Here is a 16,485-nt window from a genome sequence, read left to right on the forward strand (position 1 = left end):
TGACTGGCAGGAGGAAGGGAAGCGGACGTCCAGTGCCCACCACTCCTGTGGGGGGATGAGCCATCGGCCGCCACAGGTGCTGTTCATCATCCTTAATTGGCTCCTACATGTGAGACACCACAGATCAGTGGTTTTTACTGCCTCCTCCAAGATGGATGGCGCTCCGCTGCCCGCCGCCAAACCCCCCCAGCCATCTCCCAGGGGTCCGGGCCGGATGGCCACGTGATTACCGTCGGGAAGCAAAATGGGCAGCTCCGAGTCCCGGCCCGTCTGCCGGCTGCACGCGACAATCAGAGCCGGCCTCCACAGGAGCCCCCTTGCCTGGCTGTCGGAATTGGCAGCACAGCCGCAGCTTTCCCTTGTCCCTGGACACGGGTCATGGATAAATTATGCTTGAGAGACAAATCACAGCAGCCCTGGGAGGGGCCACAAGGACCCGCCGCTTGTCTTCATGAGGGGACAGTGGCTCTCTCTCGGCGGTCCTCACGGGTCTCTCCTTGTCTCCACTCTGACCTGGAAGGCGCGTGTCTGGCTCGGCACTCTCACGCTCACGGGAGAGACTGCATTAGCCTCCACGTCTGGGCCCAGAACCCCCAGTTTCCCAGAGTCCTGGGCTGGAAGCTTTGAAGGCTGCACTGGGATGTCTCCGGCCCCCTGCTCTGCAGCCCTGCTCCCACTGCCCAAGGCAGGCCGTGGCAGAAGGTGACACAGAGGGCCTGTCACAGGGCAGGGGACAGAGGACTCTGCGGGAGGAAAACCAGCATCCCAGATGGCAAACGTGCTTCAGAGCCCCCCGAGCATGGTGATTAATTTGGGGGGAACAGCAAGAGCGCAGGGCCCAGCAGGAGGGAGAGGGAGAAAGAGGTCCTCGGTGCGAATTCTGGCTCCCGAGGCGTTCCCTGCCGGGGCTTGTGAACCAGACGGTCCCCATTGAACAGAAGGATTGAAGAAGGCACATGATGGGGCTGGGAAGAGAGGGACGAGCTCGGGCAAACGAGGCATCTGTGGATTCACAGGAGCAACAGCAGGAAGATCCAGGGGTATCAGTGAGGAGGCTCAGGGAGTGACTCTCTAGTCGTCGTCCATTGCCACTCGTGGTCCTGAAGGCAAATCCCATATACATGGGATCTCCCCCATGTGTACGTGGTCCAGGGAGGGGATGATTCCAGTCAGCGCTGTCCAAAAACTGGAATGAGTAACTTGGTAATGAAGGGCAGTGAGCCCTTTCTCCCTGGAGGGATTCAAGGAGGATGCTGAGCCCTGGTTACGTGAGCCCTGGTCACGGGCTGGAGCTGAAGACTGGAATTCCCCCAATGGAGAGGAGACTCTAGGGTTCTGCAGCTCTGCAGCCACAATCCTTGTCCTGAGAGCAGGGATGTGATGACACCTTACACCAGGGGAGCCCGCTGCTTCTGGCGCATCTCCTCTTCCATCTGTGTTTGGTGGGGGGGGGGGTGAGAGGCAGACTGGGTCAGTAGCGTGGAGACGGGCGTGGGTGGCTGAGGGCAATAGCTCTCTGTGCCAGGCACGATGGGCTGGGGCCAAATCCGAAGGGATTTTCTGAAAGGACCATCATCTGTTAGGAACAGAGTGAGAGCCCCCAGTGTGTGCACTCTGGCCTCCAGGTGCCTCTCCCCTCCCACCCTTCTGATGCCAGACCCCTTGAATTAGTTGATGGTGTTCTTTCCATCATGTAATTGTTAGCAGCCCCGTAAACCAGTAACATGCTAACATGTGTGTGGCAAGCTGCCCTTGGCCATCATGTCACTTAGGCAGCTTCTGCCTCCAGGCTCTCAGCCCCGGCTCCTTGGGATAAATGGCTTTCCAGATGTGTGAAGCCTGAGTTAGCACCTGGATGCTCCAGAATCAGCCAGAGTCAGGATAAGCAAAAGTCCTTGGTCTTTATTCTTGGTCTTTAGGGGGAGAAGTGAAGGGGATGGATGCAGGATCTCCACGACCTCCTTCTCCTCGTCCACTGCCAAAGTCTTACTCCACTGACAATCCCTCCCACAATTCTCCGTATACACCAATTATCGAGTGCGCACAGAATGGTGGGAAGGGCCATTTTCCAGGCATATGCTAATATTGTCCAATCAGTAGTTTGCCTTAAGTGCTCAGTTGTCCAACCTCAGTGCTTCAACTCAGAGCTTCAGCCCTTTACAGCGGGATGCGACAGCTGAGGAAGTTACAGTTATTTAGATCCCATGAAGACAGGGACTAGTCCTTGGGGCCTGGCCCTGGAGCCTCTGGTGGGAAGGACGTTGTTAAACTCGAGAATGTCCCCAAGTGAGCACTCGGAGTGGGGACAGGGAGCCTGGAGTTGATGGTGTAAAAGGCACCGAGTGAAAGAACCGGCGATACTTATCTTAGAGAAGCAAAAGGTTAAGAGAGTGATGAGGGTGTGAGAATGATTCTCTGAGCAGCTGAGGCACTCTAACATGGGAAAGAAGTGCTTAGTCTTGTGCTGTTTGACCCAAGAAGGTGGCAACAGGAGCACTGAGATAGAAACTTTAAAGGAAGCACATTTGGGCCCCAAGTCAGGAGAATCTTGCTGTGGTTTGCACAAGGGGAACGGGCTGCCAGAGAATGGCGAGCTCCCCTCGTTTGGGGGGCTTTGAGCAAATAAGTGGGAGAGGAGACCCTTGTTCATTTCTGATGAGGCTAGATGGCCTCCAATCTGAGCATCATGAAGCAATGATGGCATTCTGAAAGCTGGTCACCATCACATCCGACAAATGCCCCCCTGCCCTCACCCCCCAGCTCCCCTGCTCCCCAATAGAAGCACGACCTGAAGGACCCTCAGCAAGGTGCTGCCCACAGGCGGGATTGTCAGAATGGCTTTCTCTGAGCTTAGCTTCCGGAGACGGTGCCCCCAGTTGTGTAGCCTGAGCAATAGCATCTGAGCCGTCCAAGCCGGGACCAAGAACTTTCTCTAGCACACAATGGCCACTGCTGAGGTAGCTTCTCCAAGGAGAGGGACCCTCCTACCTGGCCTTAGCCAGCAGTCTATTCTTTTTCTCGGTTATGAAATTGGGAATGAGAGGGAGAGACAGAGAGACAGAGACACAGACACAGAAAGAAAGACAGAAACAAAAAGACAGAGAGAGACAGAGTGTATGTGTCTATCTGAGAGTGTGTGGGGCTGTATGTGCAAATATCCAAATAATGTCTCTTTGCCCTTTCCATCCATCATTCCCACTCCTGACCTTTGTTACCTGGTAGAAGATATTTATTCTTACACCTGCACCTTTAGCTCCATCTCCACCTGCCCTTTCGGCTCCATCTCCACCTGCTTCCATCTCCATCTCCACCTGCCCTTTCGGCTCCATCTCCACCTGCACTTCCATTTCTAGCTGCAGTTTTGATTTGGGTCAAATTCATTTGACCGCCCAGCCCAGGAGTGTCTTGGGACTTTTTCAATCTAACTCAAACACCTCAGTGAATCTCTAATTTCCTCCAGAGCCAACTCAAGTTCCAGCTCTTATGGGAAGCTTTCCCTAAGTTACTAAACCTTCCCGCCAAATCCCCCTGCATTTATTTTACATGCACTTGCATGTAAGCAGGTTGTCTCCCAGCACAGAATGTAATGGTCTATCTCTATTTCTGTCTACACTTTCATCTACGCCTCCATCTACACCTATATCTACACTTCCGTCTAGATCTGCATCTACACCTGTACTTCCATCTATACTTGTGACTCGCCCTGCCCTTCTCCTCACCTGAGACCTTACATTGTGAGACGCCCTGGACTTGTCTGAATGTTCTTATTTTCATTGTTCATTAATATCCATTGAACAATAATGATCAATAATATTAATTGTAATTAGTACAAAGTTCTGCAAACATGCACTGAATGGGGTGATGAACAAGGTGCTCTCGGGTCTCAGACAAACAAGACGGGCCGCTTTCAAGAGGATGCCATTCATCCATCTCCCTTGGGATGTTCCTTCTGGCCAGGGGAAAGGACGTGCTCTCTGGCTCCCGGAGCCAGGAGCCGGGAGCAGACCCCGCGGTCATGAGGCTGCCATGATAAGGGGGAGAGTTTCGGTATGCTGGGGAGGCAGCCGCCTGCATTGGAGAGGGAGGGAGAGGAAAGAGTCAAAGCCGACCTCGGCCGTTCCCGAAGCTGGGGCCGAGGTACCTGTGGGAGGAGACAGGGATTTCCCCCTGCAGAGCCCAGTCCACTCATGCCCATTTGTGCCTTTCTTGCCCTTCTCCCCACAGCAGATGCCAGTGTACTATTACCCATCTGGTCAGTTCCCTACCTCATCGCCTCAGCAGTACCGGCCCGTGGGCTCCGTCCAGTACAGCGCCCAGAGAAGCCCCCAGATGCCGCCAGCGGCTGCCCAGCAGACAGGTACCTGCGCCTGATTTCTTCCACAGGGGCTCTTGATACCAGCCTTTCCCAGTGTTTCCCAACTGGCCTTTGGACGCCAGGGTTTTGTGGGTCATTTGGGGGCATTCGCTTCAGAAACAGCACGAGGGACAGCGTAGGGTCTTCTGCTCTTTAGGGAGCCTGCCTCCTCTCCCCAGCCAGTCAGCAACACCCTCCTCCACATCCTCTCAACCAAAAGGATCTCACACTTTCCTGGAGAAGAGCTTCCACATTTCCAGCACTTTTCTGCAAAAGAGCTTCCATGTTTTCTAAGGCAGAGAAAGACAGAGAGAGAAGTTCTTTCCCAAAGCTGTGGTCCGTGGGCTTCGACGAGATGACCCCGGGAATCCACTGACCGAGCAGAGAACAGCTGGCGCGCGGACCCTCGCGGTGTGCAGCGGGAAGGGGGGCCGTTACACTGTTAGAGAGTGAGTAGCAGGTCTCACAGTGAACCGGTCTCTTTCCCTGCTGTGGCCCTTTCCCCGGATTTCCTTACGCAGACGACGCAGGAAGGTAACCTATGGACAATGACCCGAACTTCTTTCCTGCCGCCCACGTGGCCAAGATGGTGGACACTGCCAACCCACGAGCCAGGCCGGGGAGCGTGGGGCATCGCGGCCCACCGCACTCGAGCTGTATTCAGCAAGTGTCAACTGCTGGCAAGAGCGCATCCCGCCCCCTTTCTCCAAGTATATTCTTTCCTGATGACTTTTGCACAGCAACAATGAGGTGACCAGAGCGTAAATCTGCAGGGGGCCACACCTGAGCTCTAACCAACCTTGGGAGGTAAGTGCTGTAGGTATGATATTATCATGGTGCTTCTTTGAGGGGGGAAACTGAGGCTCCAAGAGGCAAACCTGATCCTGGGGGACCTGACCCGGCGTCACAGCTTCCTGGCTGCAGGTCTGCCCTTCCCTCCACTAGAGTAGGCTGCCGCTCACAGTGGCCGTGTCGTGAAGCCCAAAAGTCCCCTGACATACGTCACCTTGGAGAACCAGGAGTCTGGAACCATGACCGACCAGACTCCAGCAATCTATGAGCTCTGCACAGATGGCAGAGGCCGCCCAAAAGGGGTGGGAGCCATCTGAATATGGAAGAAAACGCTCATTCCCAAGTTTCAATGCAAAGAGCTGAGGACCATCTGAGAGCGGGAGTCCTCCTGAGGAGGAGGAGTCCTGAGCCTGCTTGTTGACTGACATGGCTGGGGAGCCAGCTCTCTGGGCTCTTACAGTCTATGTTATGGATAAAATATAAATTCCGGGAAGTAAATGGAACTTAATTTGAGGGTAGAGAGGGAGAGGAAAAGGTAGCATCACATAATCATTTACTATTTCAGAGTCATGAACTGGTTCAAATCGTGTGTTAGACCATTACGCCCATGGGCAAATCACCTAAGTTCCCAAGTCCCAGTTTCCTCCTCTCTAAAATGGAGTTAATGACTGTCTACAACTCACAGAATTGTTATAAGACTCAAATAAGAGATTACAGGCCACGTACTTAGCAAAGGAAAGATTGTGTTCTTGTCCCGGATGGGTGGAAATTACAAAAAGGCAAATTCATGCTTGATTTCAGAATTGGAAAAAAACAATAAAAGGTCTTCCTGACAATTCAAACTATCTGAACGTTGAATGGGTTGCCTTGGTAGGGAGCAAATTCCTTATCAATGGAAGCCTTCCCACAAAATTGTAATGCCCTCTGGTGGGAAATATTTCAGAGACAAATCCACTTCACGTTGGCTTTGACAGGCTCATCCACGTCTGCAGGAAGTTATACCAAAGGCTTTTGGCAATGTTAGTCTGCAAGAGAGGAAGAAAATGACATCTGGAAATATGCATTTGGGGAGTGTCCACATAGAGTTAGAGGGGTAGCAATGACTGATTGTCAAAGGGGAGAAAAGACAAAGAAAGATGAGCCATTGGGGGCATGGACACAGTAAGGGTTTGGGAAGAGAAAGAGGCAATCCCAAGGAGAATAAGTGGAGGGAGAAGTCAGAGAGAATAAAGATGTAGGAGTTAAAAGGGGAGACAATAGCAAGGAGGCAGCGAGGAGCAATCAGTGTTACAGAGAGGAAAAAGGAACATAAGGACGTAGAAATGGCTTCTCTGTCTGACATCGCTGATCCTCAAGAGAGGAATTCCATTCAAATGGCGAGAGAGAAGCTCGTTTCAAAGGTTTGAATTAGAACATAGGCAGCCACAAAGTGGACAAGATGAGTCCAAAAGACTTCTTCCGGATGAGTCCAAATGACTTCTGGATGAGTCTGACTTTTTCTGGATGAGTCCAGATGACTTCTGGAGTTCTCAGGATCAGCTGCTGGTTACCTCATTTCCTTTCTAATAGGGCAGCAGGCCTAGAAAACCTCTTTCTGACCAGGGCAAATTGATAACGCTAGTTTTAGCTACATGTGGAAGCTAAAAGCCACTGTACCCAGCTTAGGAGGCAATTGAAGAAAGGTCAGAAGGGTCCTATCTTTTTCCTTTAATTTCATTTATATGCCGAATCAAGGTCAATCAATTAGCAAATTTCTTAAGTTCCTATTATGTGCCAGGCTATATGTTGTTCTCTGGGAGCACAAGGACAAAAATAAGCCAGTTTCTGATCTCAAGAACATCATATTCTATGAGGTAAAATATTCTGAATACATATATATATGTATATATATATATATATATATATATATATATATACACATCCATACATATATGTATACATATATGTAAATATATAATTGCATACAAAATGAATACAAGGGAATTGGGGTGAAGACTTTAGTAAGTGGGAAATCAGGAAGGCATCACATAAGAGATGGAATTTGAGCTGGATCTGAAGGAAAATAGCATGAGGAAAATAGGTGCCATACCCCTTTGTTCAACATATCTGACTTAGGGTTAAAAATTCCCAAGATCCTCTTTGGCTTGGTATGAAAATGAATCTGATCCAGAATTTAAGTGAATGAGATAAGGACAGGGGCCTCTACCTTCCTGGACATCATGTTTCCCTTTGTCTTCCATATTTCCCTTTGTCATGCGTGGGCAAGTAGCAATAAGTTTCTTGGGATTTAATCACCTTCCACAGAAGGCTACTTATTCTCAGGAGGAGAGAAATCATTATGGTAATGAGATCTCAACTGATTATTTTTCATATATGGGAAATCTGAGCAGTCTATAGGTAGATAAAGTTGAATTGCCAGGGAGTAGTCAGACAGACTTATAGAAGCTGAAGGAGGGCGAAATGGAGACCATAGAATGGTGGGTCAATTTTCCAGCATGCACTTAAGTCTGTGAAATGTTCCAACTTTGAGCTCTGAGAAGTGGAAACTTAATCCAGCACCGAGTATTTTGCTGGGGGCTTCTGGGAGTAATGGTATTGAACTTTGCTTGATTTCTTCCGGTAGCTAAAGTTTAAAAGCTAAATGTCAAACTAACCGGGCTCCTCCCCGTATTAGAAAGGAAAAGTGGGAGGAAACTGGAGGTAAACTACATAAAACTTTACTCAAATAACAAATAGTCAGTTGAGGAAGGGATAAACTTACACTATTCCTCTCACCCTTTATTTTTCATTATCTACAGTATGTTTGTCAGCATCTCTGAATAACCTTGCAGGGGCGGGGAGGGGGGGCGCACCATGTAGAATACAACGTGTTTCATTTTCTATAGAAATGTTTAAGATTTCAAATTATAGTTGAGATCAAAACCATGGAAAATCAGTCTTTAAAATGCCTCTTGTTAGCAAATCCTAACTCCACTTTGGCTGCACTTTTGGAGCTCATTTAATACATTCATGCCCACTTTTCTTCTCCCCCATCTCAAGCTCGAATAAACAATGCTTTGAAGCACTTATGCTAATGTCAGCCTCCATGTTTGACTCACTTTTAATTGAATTTTTTAAATTGTCATTATTATTATTTTTAAAATTTAGGACTGATCTTTGCCTAGATTATTTTAACTCATCGTCATACTGCTATTTTGGAAGACTGATGACTTCGTTGATGATGATATTCCTTGACATCTACCATAGCCTCATGTTTCTAATCCTGTGCACTTAATTTCTTACCTTTGTTTTCCAATACATATTATAGAATACCAAGTTGGTGGTGGAGATGTTTCATTATTTTAGTATCTCAGGGTGCTGTCTTTATGTTAACTTGTATCCCCCCCTACATTTGGATATGGAGATGAACGGGAAATGAGTTGGCTCTAGAGTGGAAGACAAGGATAAAAATCGTGGCTCCTGGACTTGCTGGCCATGACTTTGGGTCAGTAATTTAACCTCCCTGTGACTTAGTTTCCTCACCTCTCAAAGGAAGAGGTTTGAATATATGTCTCCAAAGGTCCCTTCTTCTTCTAAATATATGATCCGATAACCTAGGGAGGGACTCTGAAATGAAGAATGTTGTCTTAAAGAGAAGAAGAAAACTAGCCACATAAGTAAGGATAGTTATAGAATAATGCGAGAAACGCGGCCCAAACAAAGGCTGTGAAAGTAAGAGTCAAGACTAATGTGGAGATCAAAGAAATGTACATAAAATGGAGAGTTAGAATGGGCAGGACTTAATGCTTGTGTGCTCCAGGCAATGGGGCTATGGAAATGGCTGACAGTGGGTGGTGATTTACTGCCTTGGGATGATCCGGAAGCAATTGTTTGGAATAACAATGATCATTGAGAGGCTGGAGGTGGGGGAGGAGGGGGGGATGTTGTGGACACAGAATCAGCCAAACCATTTCCCAGGCTCTGTTTAACCTGATTCCTCCCCGCCACTTGTGGTGACTCTTATGGGCATGAACGAGAGGGCTGTGAGGAAACTGGAAAGTTCTTCTCACAGGCAGGAAGCTGTAGGAAAGAAGCTGAAAACTGGCGGATCAGAGAGGACACTTTTGCCAGTGGTGTTTTCAGCTAAATCAGAAGTTTTAGAAGAAAAAGGCACATGTAGGAAGGGCACAGGGGCTTAAAAAGGTGATGCCTGGGAGCGAGACTAGTATCCCTGGCCCCAAAGGAGGAAAATGGAATGGCTGTGGGGTCAGAAGAAGCAGGTGCAGCCAGAAATTCACCAGGGACACAATCCGGGAAAGGAAACACCACAAGCTTCCGAAATTCTGTAGCAAGAAGGCTCCCCCCAAAAAAGTGAAAGGCGATTCTTAGGAGAAAGAGGGAGTTAGCTAGATGAAGGAAAGAGGGGTGTGTGTGTGTGTGTGTGTGTGAGTGTGTGAGTGTGAGTGTGTGAGTGTGAGTGTGTGTCTGTGTGTCTATGTGTGTTCAGGCTATATTGAAATAAAAAGGAGGAAGAAAGGAGGCAAGGGACGCTGCTGCTACTCCAGTGGATAAAATGACATTTGCAATCAGTCAACAAGCATTAATTAAGCACCTGTTATTTGTCAGGCATTGTGCTAAGCCTTTGAGGTAGAGCAGGATAGACGACTTTTATTTTGCTTCTGTGTTTTCTGCCACTGCGAATTTTGTGCTTTCTGAACTACAAATTAACGGGACAGAGATGACTAATAGGGAATATATAACCGAGAAAAGCGAGGCAATCCCTTCCCTGATGGATTCAAGCCACCGTGGATAGTCTCAGGGAAGGAAAGAAAGCAGTTGGTTCCTATGGGCAAGGTAGATTCTCCATCAAATGACAAAGACTTCAACATCATTACCACAAAACAGGTTCAGATCAGATCAAGAGGAGATGAGTGTCCAGTTTTAGCTGGAAAGAGTCTTGCTGGCCTCTCTGTTAAATGTCTCTGGGATCATTGAGTTTAATTCTTGTAGAAAAGGCATTTCTACACTAAAGAGTCCAGAAGGTTGTTATCAAAATGAGGAAGGATCTTGTAGTCCTGCCACGGAAGGATCTGATAAAGGGATAAAGTATGCTTAATGTAGGGAAGAGAAAACAGAGAAGTACATAATAGGGAGCTGCTGGCACATAAAAGAATAATGAATGTTGCTCTCCTTGGCCCCAGATTTAGGAGCAATGGGTGCAAGTTGCAAAGAGACAAAATGAATATTGGGTTCAGAAATAGTTTCTTCACAACTGAAGCTATCCAAACTGGAATGAGCTGCCATGGTTATCTGTGTGTTTTCCTTCATCGAAAGCCTTCAAATGGATGCCATTTGGTGGAGGGAAGGAGGAATGATTTTGTACTTGAGAAGTCTGGTTATCTGTGGATTGGATCAGATGGCTTCTGAAGTATTGGCGATGGTCTGAGGGGCTTGAGCACCTGGTGTCTCTCCAAGTGTTGCCTGCTCTGATCTTTGGACAGGAACAGGGAATGAGTGCTGAAGGGGTACCAAAGGCCCTTGAAATTGGGTCTATTTACTAACCGCCTCCTTATGTGCATCATGTCATTCCTGGCTCCTTAGAGGGATGAAGAGATGTACAGGCATATTTTTGCCTCAAACAACTTCTATCTAGTGGGAAGATGAGAGAAGTAAAAAATAAGCAAAATCGAAGGTAAACTGGGAACAATGATATGGGAGACAAAATAATAAAGTACTCTTAAGAACTTAGAGGGAAAAGGTCATTTCATCCTTAATGAATCAAAGGAGACTTCCTAGATGGATGGGGCCTTTGAATGTATGCTTTAGGACTAGTTGGCTTGTCAGAGATGGAAATGTGCATTAAGTAGCTGATGGAGTGATGGAAACCAGATTTCCCACATTTCTTGAGGTGCTGAGAGAAGAATAAATCAAGCATGATAATTCAGATCCAGCGCTGTTGGGGTCAGCTATTCATTTGTATCAGGTTATTAGGCTGAGGTGCTTCACATGGAGCTGGGCGAGCTCATGCCAACTCTATGAGAAAAGAATTACATGTTTTCTGACCATTCATTAAAGGACATGTTTGATCAGAGACTTCTGGGAGAGTCTTTGCTGCCTGTGATACCTTTGCCCTGTGGGCAGGATATGAGCCCAGAATTGGTGGCTGAACTAGGAGGAACTGTTCCCTACATGAGCCAGGAGGTGTTCTGTCCATATTAGGATAGAAGGCAGCTGGTCTTTTTTGAGGCAACCTCCCTTGTGATTCATCCCGCCACAATCTATCACAGGGACTGAGGACCAAGAAAACAGAAGCTATCTTTCATCACTCCCCATGATGCTCAGGTGGGCTCTCTAGCAGGTGATATAACTTGGCCATCGTGTCTGTCTGTCTGTCTGTCCATCTCCAAGAAGAAATGGTGATAACCCATTGCCAGCATCTGTGGCTCTGTGGGAACAACACTTCTCGCTGGTCTCATTTAGGGGATAGGTCCCGGTGCTTCTTAATGGTGTCACTGATGCTGTGTAATTGGCGTGCTCATGACCATGAAATCCCGATTGTTAGCTTGGTTTCAGGGGCTCAGCGCCAAGGCAATCCAAAGGGCTTTAGCTTTGTGAGGTAGTCTGAAACCCTGTAAGATGGGGTAGGCTTGGAGCCAGGAAGACTGAAGTTGGAAACCTGCCTCCACGTTTTGGTAGCTGTGTGACCCTGAAGAAGTCATTTAACCTCTGTCTGATTCGGTTTGCTCATCTGTAACAACAGAGGTGATGATAGCACTTACGTGAAATTAGATAATATGGAAATATCATTGCTGTTGTTATTAGCTTTCACTTCCTTTTCTGCTCATTGGTCTGCTGAGGAAATCAGGAAATGAGGGTTTTTTTTAACCTCTCTGAGCCCCAAATCGTTCATTTATTTGGAGAGCAGGTTACCCAGAACAAGACAGTGGAGCCAGGCCTAGAACATAGAAGGCTGATGATCGCGGAGCAGATGTGGGGCTGAACTGAGCTCCCCATGGTGATGGCCCTCATTATATGGGCTTCCACCTCCTTTAACTTGACTTTTGATGAACTGGAGGAGCTGGTGAGAGATGGGGGTCATCAGATCGTGTGGGCCTTTGTCCCGCCTAAAAACCATGTTGTTGTTTTTTTTTTAACACAACTGTCACCCCCACTTTTGTGCCTCGATAGCCTTAGTCCAGGTGGTTTGGCAGGGAGAGAGGCATCAAAGATCTCTGCAGAAGCGCACATTTTCAATGGGAGGTCCCGGCTGGTTACTTGACAAAGTGTCTTTGAAAGTCTCAGGAAGATTGGATTGGGTGTTTTCTGGTGGCGGCTGTGAGTGACACGTGGCTGGGGTGGTTTAGCTCCCTGCTTGCAACACAGAGGCAGGACAGGGTTTCTATGGAAATGCTTGAGCTCAGCCTTCATTTGGATTCTAATTATTCCATTTGCAAAAACAGGAACCCAGGAAGAAGAAATGTTATGCAAGGATTATGAGAATAATTGTCATTATTAGCAGCAGTAACAGGGGGAGGTATTTATAGATCGACAAATTTGTACCCAGCAGATCCTAAGACCACACAGGCGGCCGGTTCCCTTATGCCAGGAGGCTAGAGCTTCTGATAAATCCAAATTCGATCAGCATTTAGAAAGAACCTATTGTGTTCCAGATCCCGAGAGGGGAAAAAAAAGTATCTGTTTGGAAGATGCTCCTGTTTATTATTCATGGATTCATGAATAAAAGCCTCTGGGCACTGCTGACATCCTACTTCTCAGCAAATCAGAAGTTTGCCTTGGGCATCATCACTGGTGCCCCCATCTTGGGAGACGATTTCTGGAAAGTGACCTGAGTTTGGAGAAAGTCACAGGTAGATTCTGCCTCCAGAAGAAAACAAAACCAAAAAAAATTAGTTTCATTGAAGCCCCCATATTTTTGTTTGCTTATAAAGTTTTCTCTATCTCTGTCTCTGTCTCTGCCTCTGTCACTTTATCTCTGTCTCTCTGTATCTCTGTCTCTGTGTGACTGTCCCTGTTTTTCTCTATCTCTGTTTCTTTCTGTCTCTGTGTGTGTCTCTGTCTCTGTCTCATTCTCTCTCTCTTTGTCTGTGTCTATGTGTCTCCTCTATTTTTCTCTCCCTTTGCCATCCTTTTCTCTTTTTCCTCTATCTGCCTGGCCACTCTCCAAATAGAAGGCTTTCTAATTCATTGTTTTTATCATCTTCCTTGTATTGATTAATTCCTCCAGTCTCTGGAAGCTTTGTCTGAGAAGCTGCCCCATTCCCTCACCTCTCTTTCCGGGCACTCAGCGGATCATTCCCAGCATGGTATCTGGTGGCCAGGAAGACCGGGTCTGTGATTCTGACCAGATAGTCACCCGAGGAAGCCGCTTCTTCCAAACCCCAACCCTGGGAACCTTGTCTGCCTTGGCCTCTTGGCAAAATCTTTCAAGAAAGTTCATCAAAATTGTCATGGAAAGACAGGCCAGGGCTAGGGAAACCAAAAGGCAGCCTTTGACTAGGAAGAGAAAAAGAAACAAGAGAAAGCCACCCTGAATGGATGAGGGGGAAGAGAGTAATGACGACTGTCAATCCTACCTCCTTGCCCGTCCCGGCATCCCTGTCCCAGAACACAACATCCCCCTTTAGATTGTAACCTGGCCAGCTTGTTTAGTCTCAAAGGGACACATGCACAATTCCTATTCTACTTCTTGCCCTTCAAGGTCTTCCCCATGAGCTCCTACCCCTCCATGGCTTAGGATAGATGCCCACTCATACAAGAAGATGCCCCGCACCTGTAGTCCCCCTCTAAGTCTAGGGAGAAAATGGGCTCTGGCGAAATGAGAGTTTGAGAGAAGAGATTTCATAGGGCCTGGAGGGCCTCCTGCCACCCCCAGGGCATCCTCCTGAAGCTGCTACTTCCTTGCCCATGGCTGGCTCCACTTCTAGGGCCATATTTATTACATTCAGAAAATCATTCCTGCCCGGGTGATGGGCAAAACTTTCCTAGAGCTGCCCAGGGAAGGGCTGGTTAGAGCCTGGACAGCTCCTGATGTCCCTCTCCTTCCCTTTCCTTGGGCTAAGCATGGGTTTTCCCATCACTGAAAAGAGGGACTCATGACAGGGGAAGGACCAAGTGCCCTGGGCAGCAGCTGCCCAGTGCCCCGAGGGGTCCTGCTCAGGCTTCCTGAGAGGCAGGCGCACCCCCTCCCCTGGCTCCCCCAAGCTCCAAATGCCACACTGAGGATAAGCGCAGTGTGGTGGGAGTTGGCACCTCAGTGAGTGGGCCTGTGCCAAGAAGGCAGTTTCCTGGGCAACTGTAACGCGGAGCAGCCCCCATGGAAATGTTCGCTCCCTGCCTCCTGCCTCCTAAGTCTCTGACTTAAAAGCTGCAGAAGACCTGTAGCAACCACAGCTGCAGACACTCCCCGGCCAGGGCCCACCAGCCACAGGTTGAACCCAGCCCTTCCTCCCTGGCTCTGTGGACGGCCCGGCTGCAACCTGTAGGTTTCCCATTTGCTCCACCATATGTAGTTTCTATGGCAGCCCCCCCACCCCAATAACCTCAGCAGCACAGATGGTGCATCCTATTTTCAGGCTCCCCTTATAGACATAGAGAAATTTGCTGGCCCTGTGCCCCCTGGCAGTCAGTGAGGGAGCTGAGAGTCCACCCATGGCCTCCAAGCCCAGCCTTCATCCTCCTCCTCCTCGACTCCCATCCACCTCTGCCCCTTCAAGCTCTGTGGCTACAGAGCACTCAGTCTCGGAGCCTGTAAAACGGGAAGGATGACAACAGAGACAAGAGTCTGGACGTAAAGATCCCTCGTCACACCAGCTGTCATTAACGACAATCCCAGGAAGAGGGGCTGGACACAGGCTCTCAGAGGCTGGCTTCTGGGGCCTCTTTCCAAGCCCTCCTGGCTCTTCCTCATGCACCTTCTGGAAGAGACCTGGGCTCCAGCCTCAAATACCTCCAGGCCTCTCTGTGCCTTGTTCCTAGCTGTGACACAAGGCCAGTGGCCCATGACCACACGAGCCACAGAAGGACACAACACCTGAAGGCTACTTTCTAGCACCTGCAGGGCAGAGAGGAGGAAACTGAGCCCTTCTGAGGTCACATGATTGGCTCCAGGTCCCATACCTAGTGACTGGCAATTCAGGACCCCCATCTCCTGGGACAGCTCCCTTCTGTGACAATGGAAAAATGAAGATGGCTGGGGACCCTCTCTGTCCCGCCCCTGGTACTTTCAGGGCAAGCTCTTCTCCAGAGAGCAGGGCGATCAAGGGGCTCTTGACTCCAGTCTTTAAAAATAGAAAAAAGGAAAACATCACCCTTCCACTCAAAAACCAAATGCTTAAAAATGCATTTATAGGGCAAAGAAGAGGCTGAGGCAAAAAACCTTTTTCTCCTTACTCCTCCTCCTCCTCCTCCTCCTCCTCCTCCTCCTCCTCCTCCTCCTCCTCCTCCTCCTCCTCCTCCTTCTCCTCTTTTTGTTCCCCTTCCTCCTCTCCTCCTCCCAGGTACAAACCAAGCAGAACTAGAAAGACACTTCTGGAAGAAAAAGGATTGATTTGGTTCAATTGGTTTTGATATTTGGAGGATGTAGTTAGAGGAATGAAGAAAAAATGCATTGGAAGTACTTTAAAGGGGCCATTTAGCAAAACTGGACAAATAACAGTCTACAAATGGACACCCAGTCTCCTAGAGGAGGAGAAGGAGTGGAAGAGGATAGGATAGGGAAAGGGAAAAAGAGCAAAGAGGAACAGGGAGAGGATAAAGAGGGAGAGAAGGAGGGAAAGGGGAAAGGGAAGAAAAGGAAAAGGAGGAGGAAGAGAGGGAGGCGGTTTTACCTCAGCTTATTGTTCTTTGTCCTATAAATTCATTTTTAAGTGCTTGTTTTTGAAGGGAGAGTAATTTTGTTCTTTTTCTTTTGTGTCTAAAGAAAACATTCCTTCCCTTTTCCTTTCATCCATTTCCTTTTCCATCGCTCCCCCTGCTGAAAACAACTAAGATTAATCTCCAAGAACTTGTTGCTTACTTGATTAATTCAGTCTTGGTTTTTCTGTCTGACTGTAGCTCTGTCTCTTTTATTTCTGTTTCTCTCTCTGTAGTTATGCCTCCACTCTTTTTCTTTCTATCCTTTTCTGTTTCTATCCTTCAGAAGTGACTGATTCTTTGATGTTTAAGCTATCATTGCCTCTCAGAAGACTTATTCACCAGCTAATGCCCTCCATCAAGTAACCCCTAAGGTTTGTCAGGACTGGATTTGTCTTCTGTTTTCCTCACTTGGAGACTTAAGTATCCACTAAAATTCTTCATAATTTTGAATTCACCTGTGACAAAACATTCCACTGTAAAGAATG

The 16,485-nt window shown here is 48.1% G+C and overlaps 1 protein-coding gene across 13 annotated transcripts in view; it reads left to right on the plus strand.

The window, feature by feature from the left end:
• ARPP21 (cAMP regulated phosphoprotein 21) overlaps positions 1-16,485 on the plus strand; it is a 138,771-nt gene that overhangs the window by 106,278 nt on the left and 16,008 nt on the right. For 7 of the 13 annotated variants that reach the window (XM_031951388.1, XM_031951408.1, XM_031951463.1 and 4 more), the window contains one exon: positions 4,228-4,357. In XM_031951388.1, the coding sequence (XP_031807248.1) occupies positions 4,228-4,357 (130 nt within the window). Of the gene's footprint in view, positions 1-4,224; positions 4,358-16,485 lie in introns of all 13 variants that reach the window. The other 6 variants (XM_031951380.1, XM_031951403.1, XM_031951395.1 and 3 more) reach the window with 1 other exon arrangement.

Source organism: Sarcophilus harrisii, chromosome 1 (assembly GCF_902635505.1).
Source record: "Sarcophilus harrisii chromosome 1, mSarHar1.11, whole genome shotgun sequence".
NCBI classification, from domain to species: domain Eukaryota; kingdom Metazoa; phylum Chordata; class Mammalia; order Dasyuromorphia; family Dasyuridae; genus Sarcophilus; species Sarcophilus harrisii.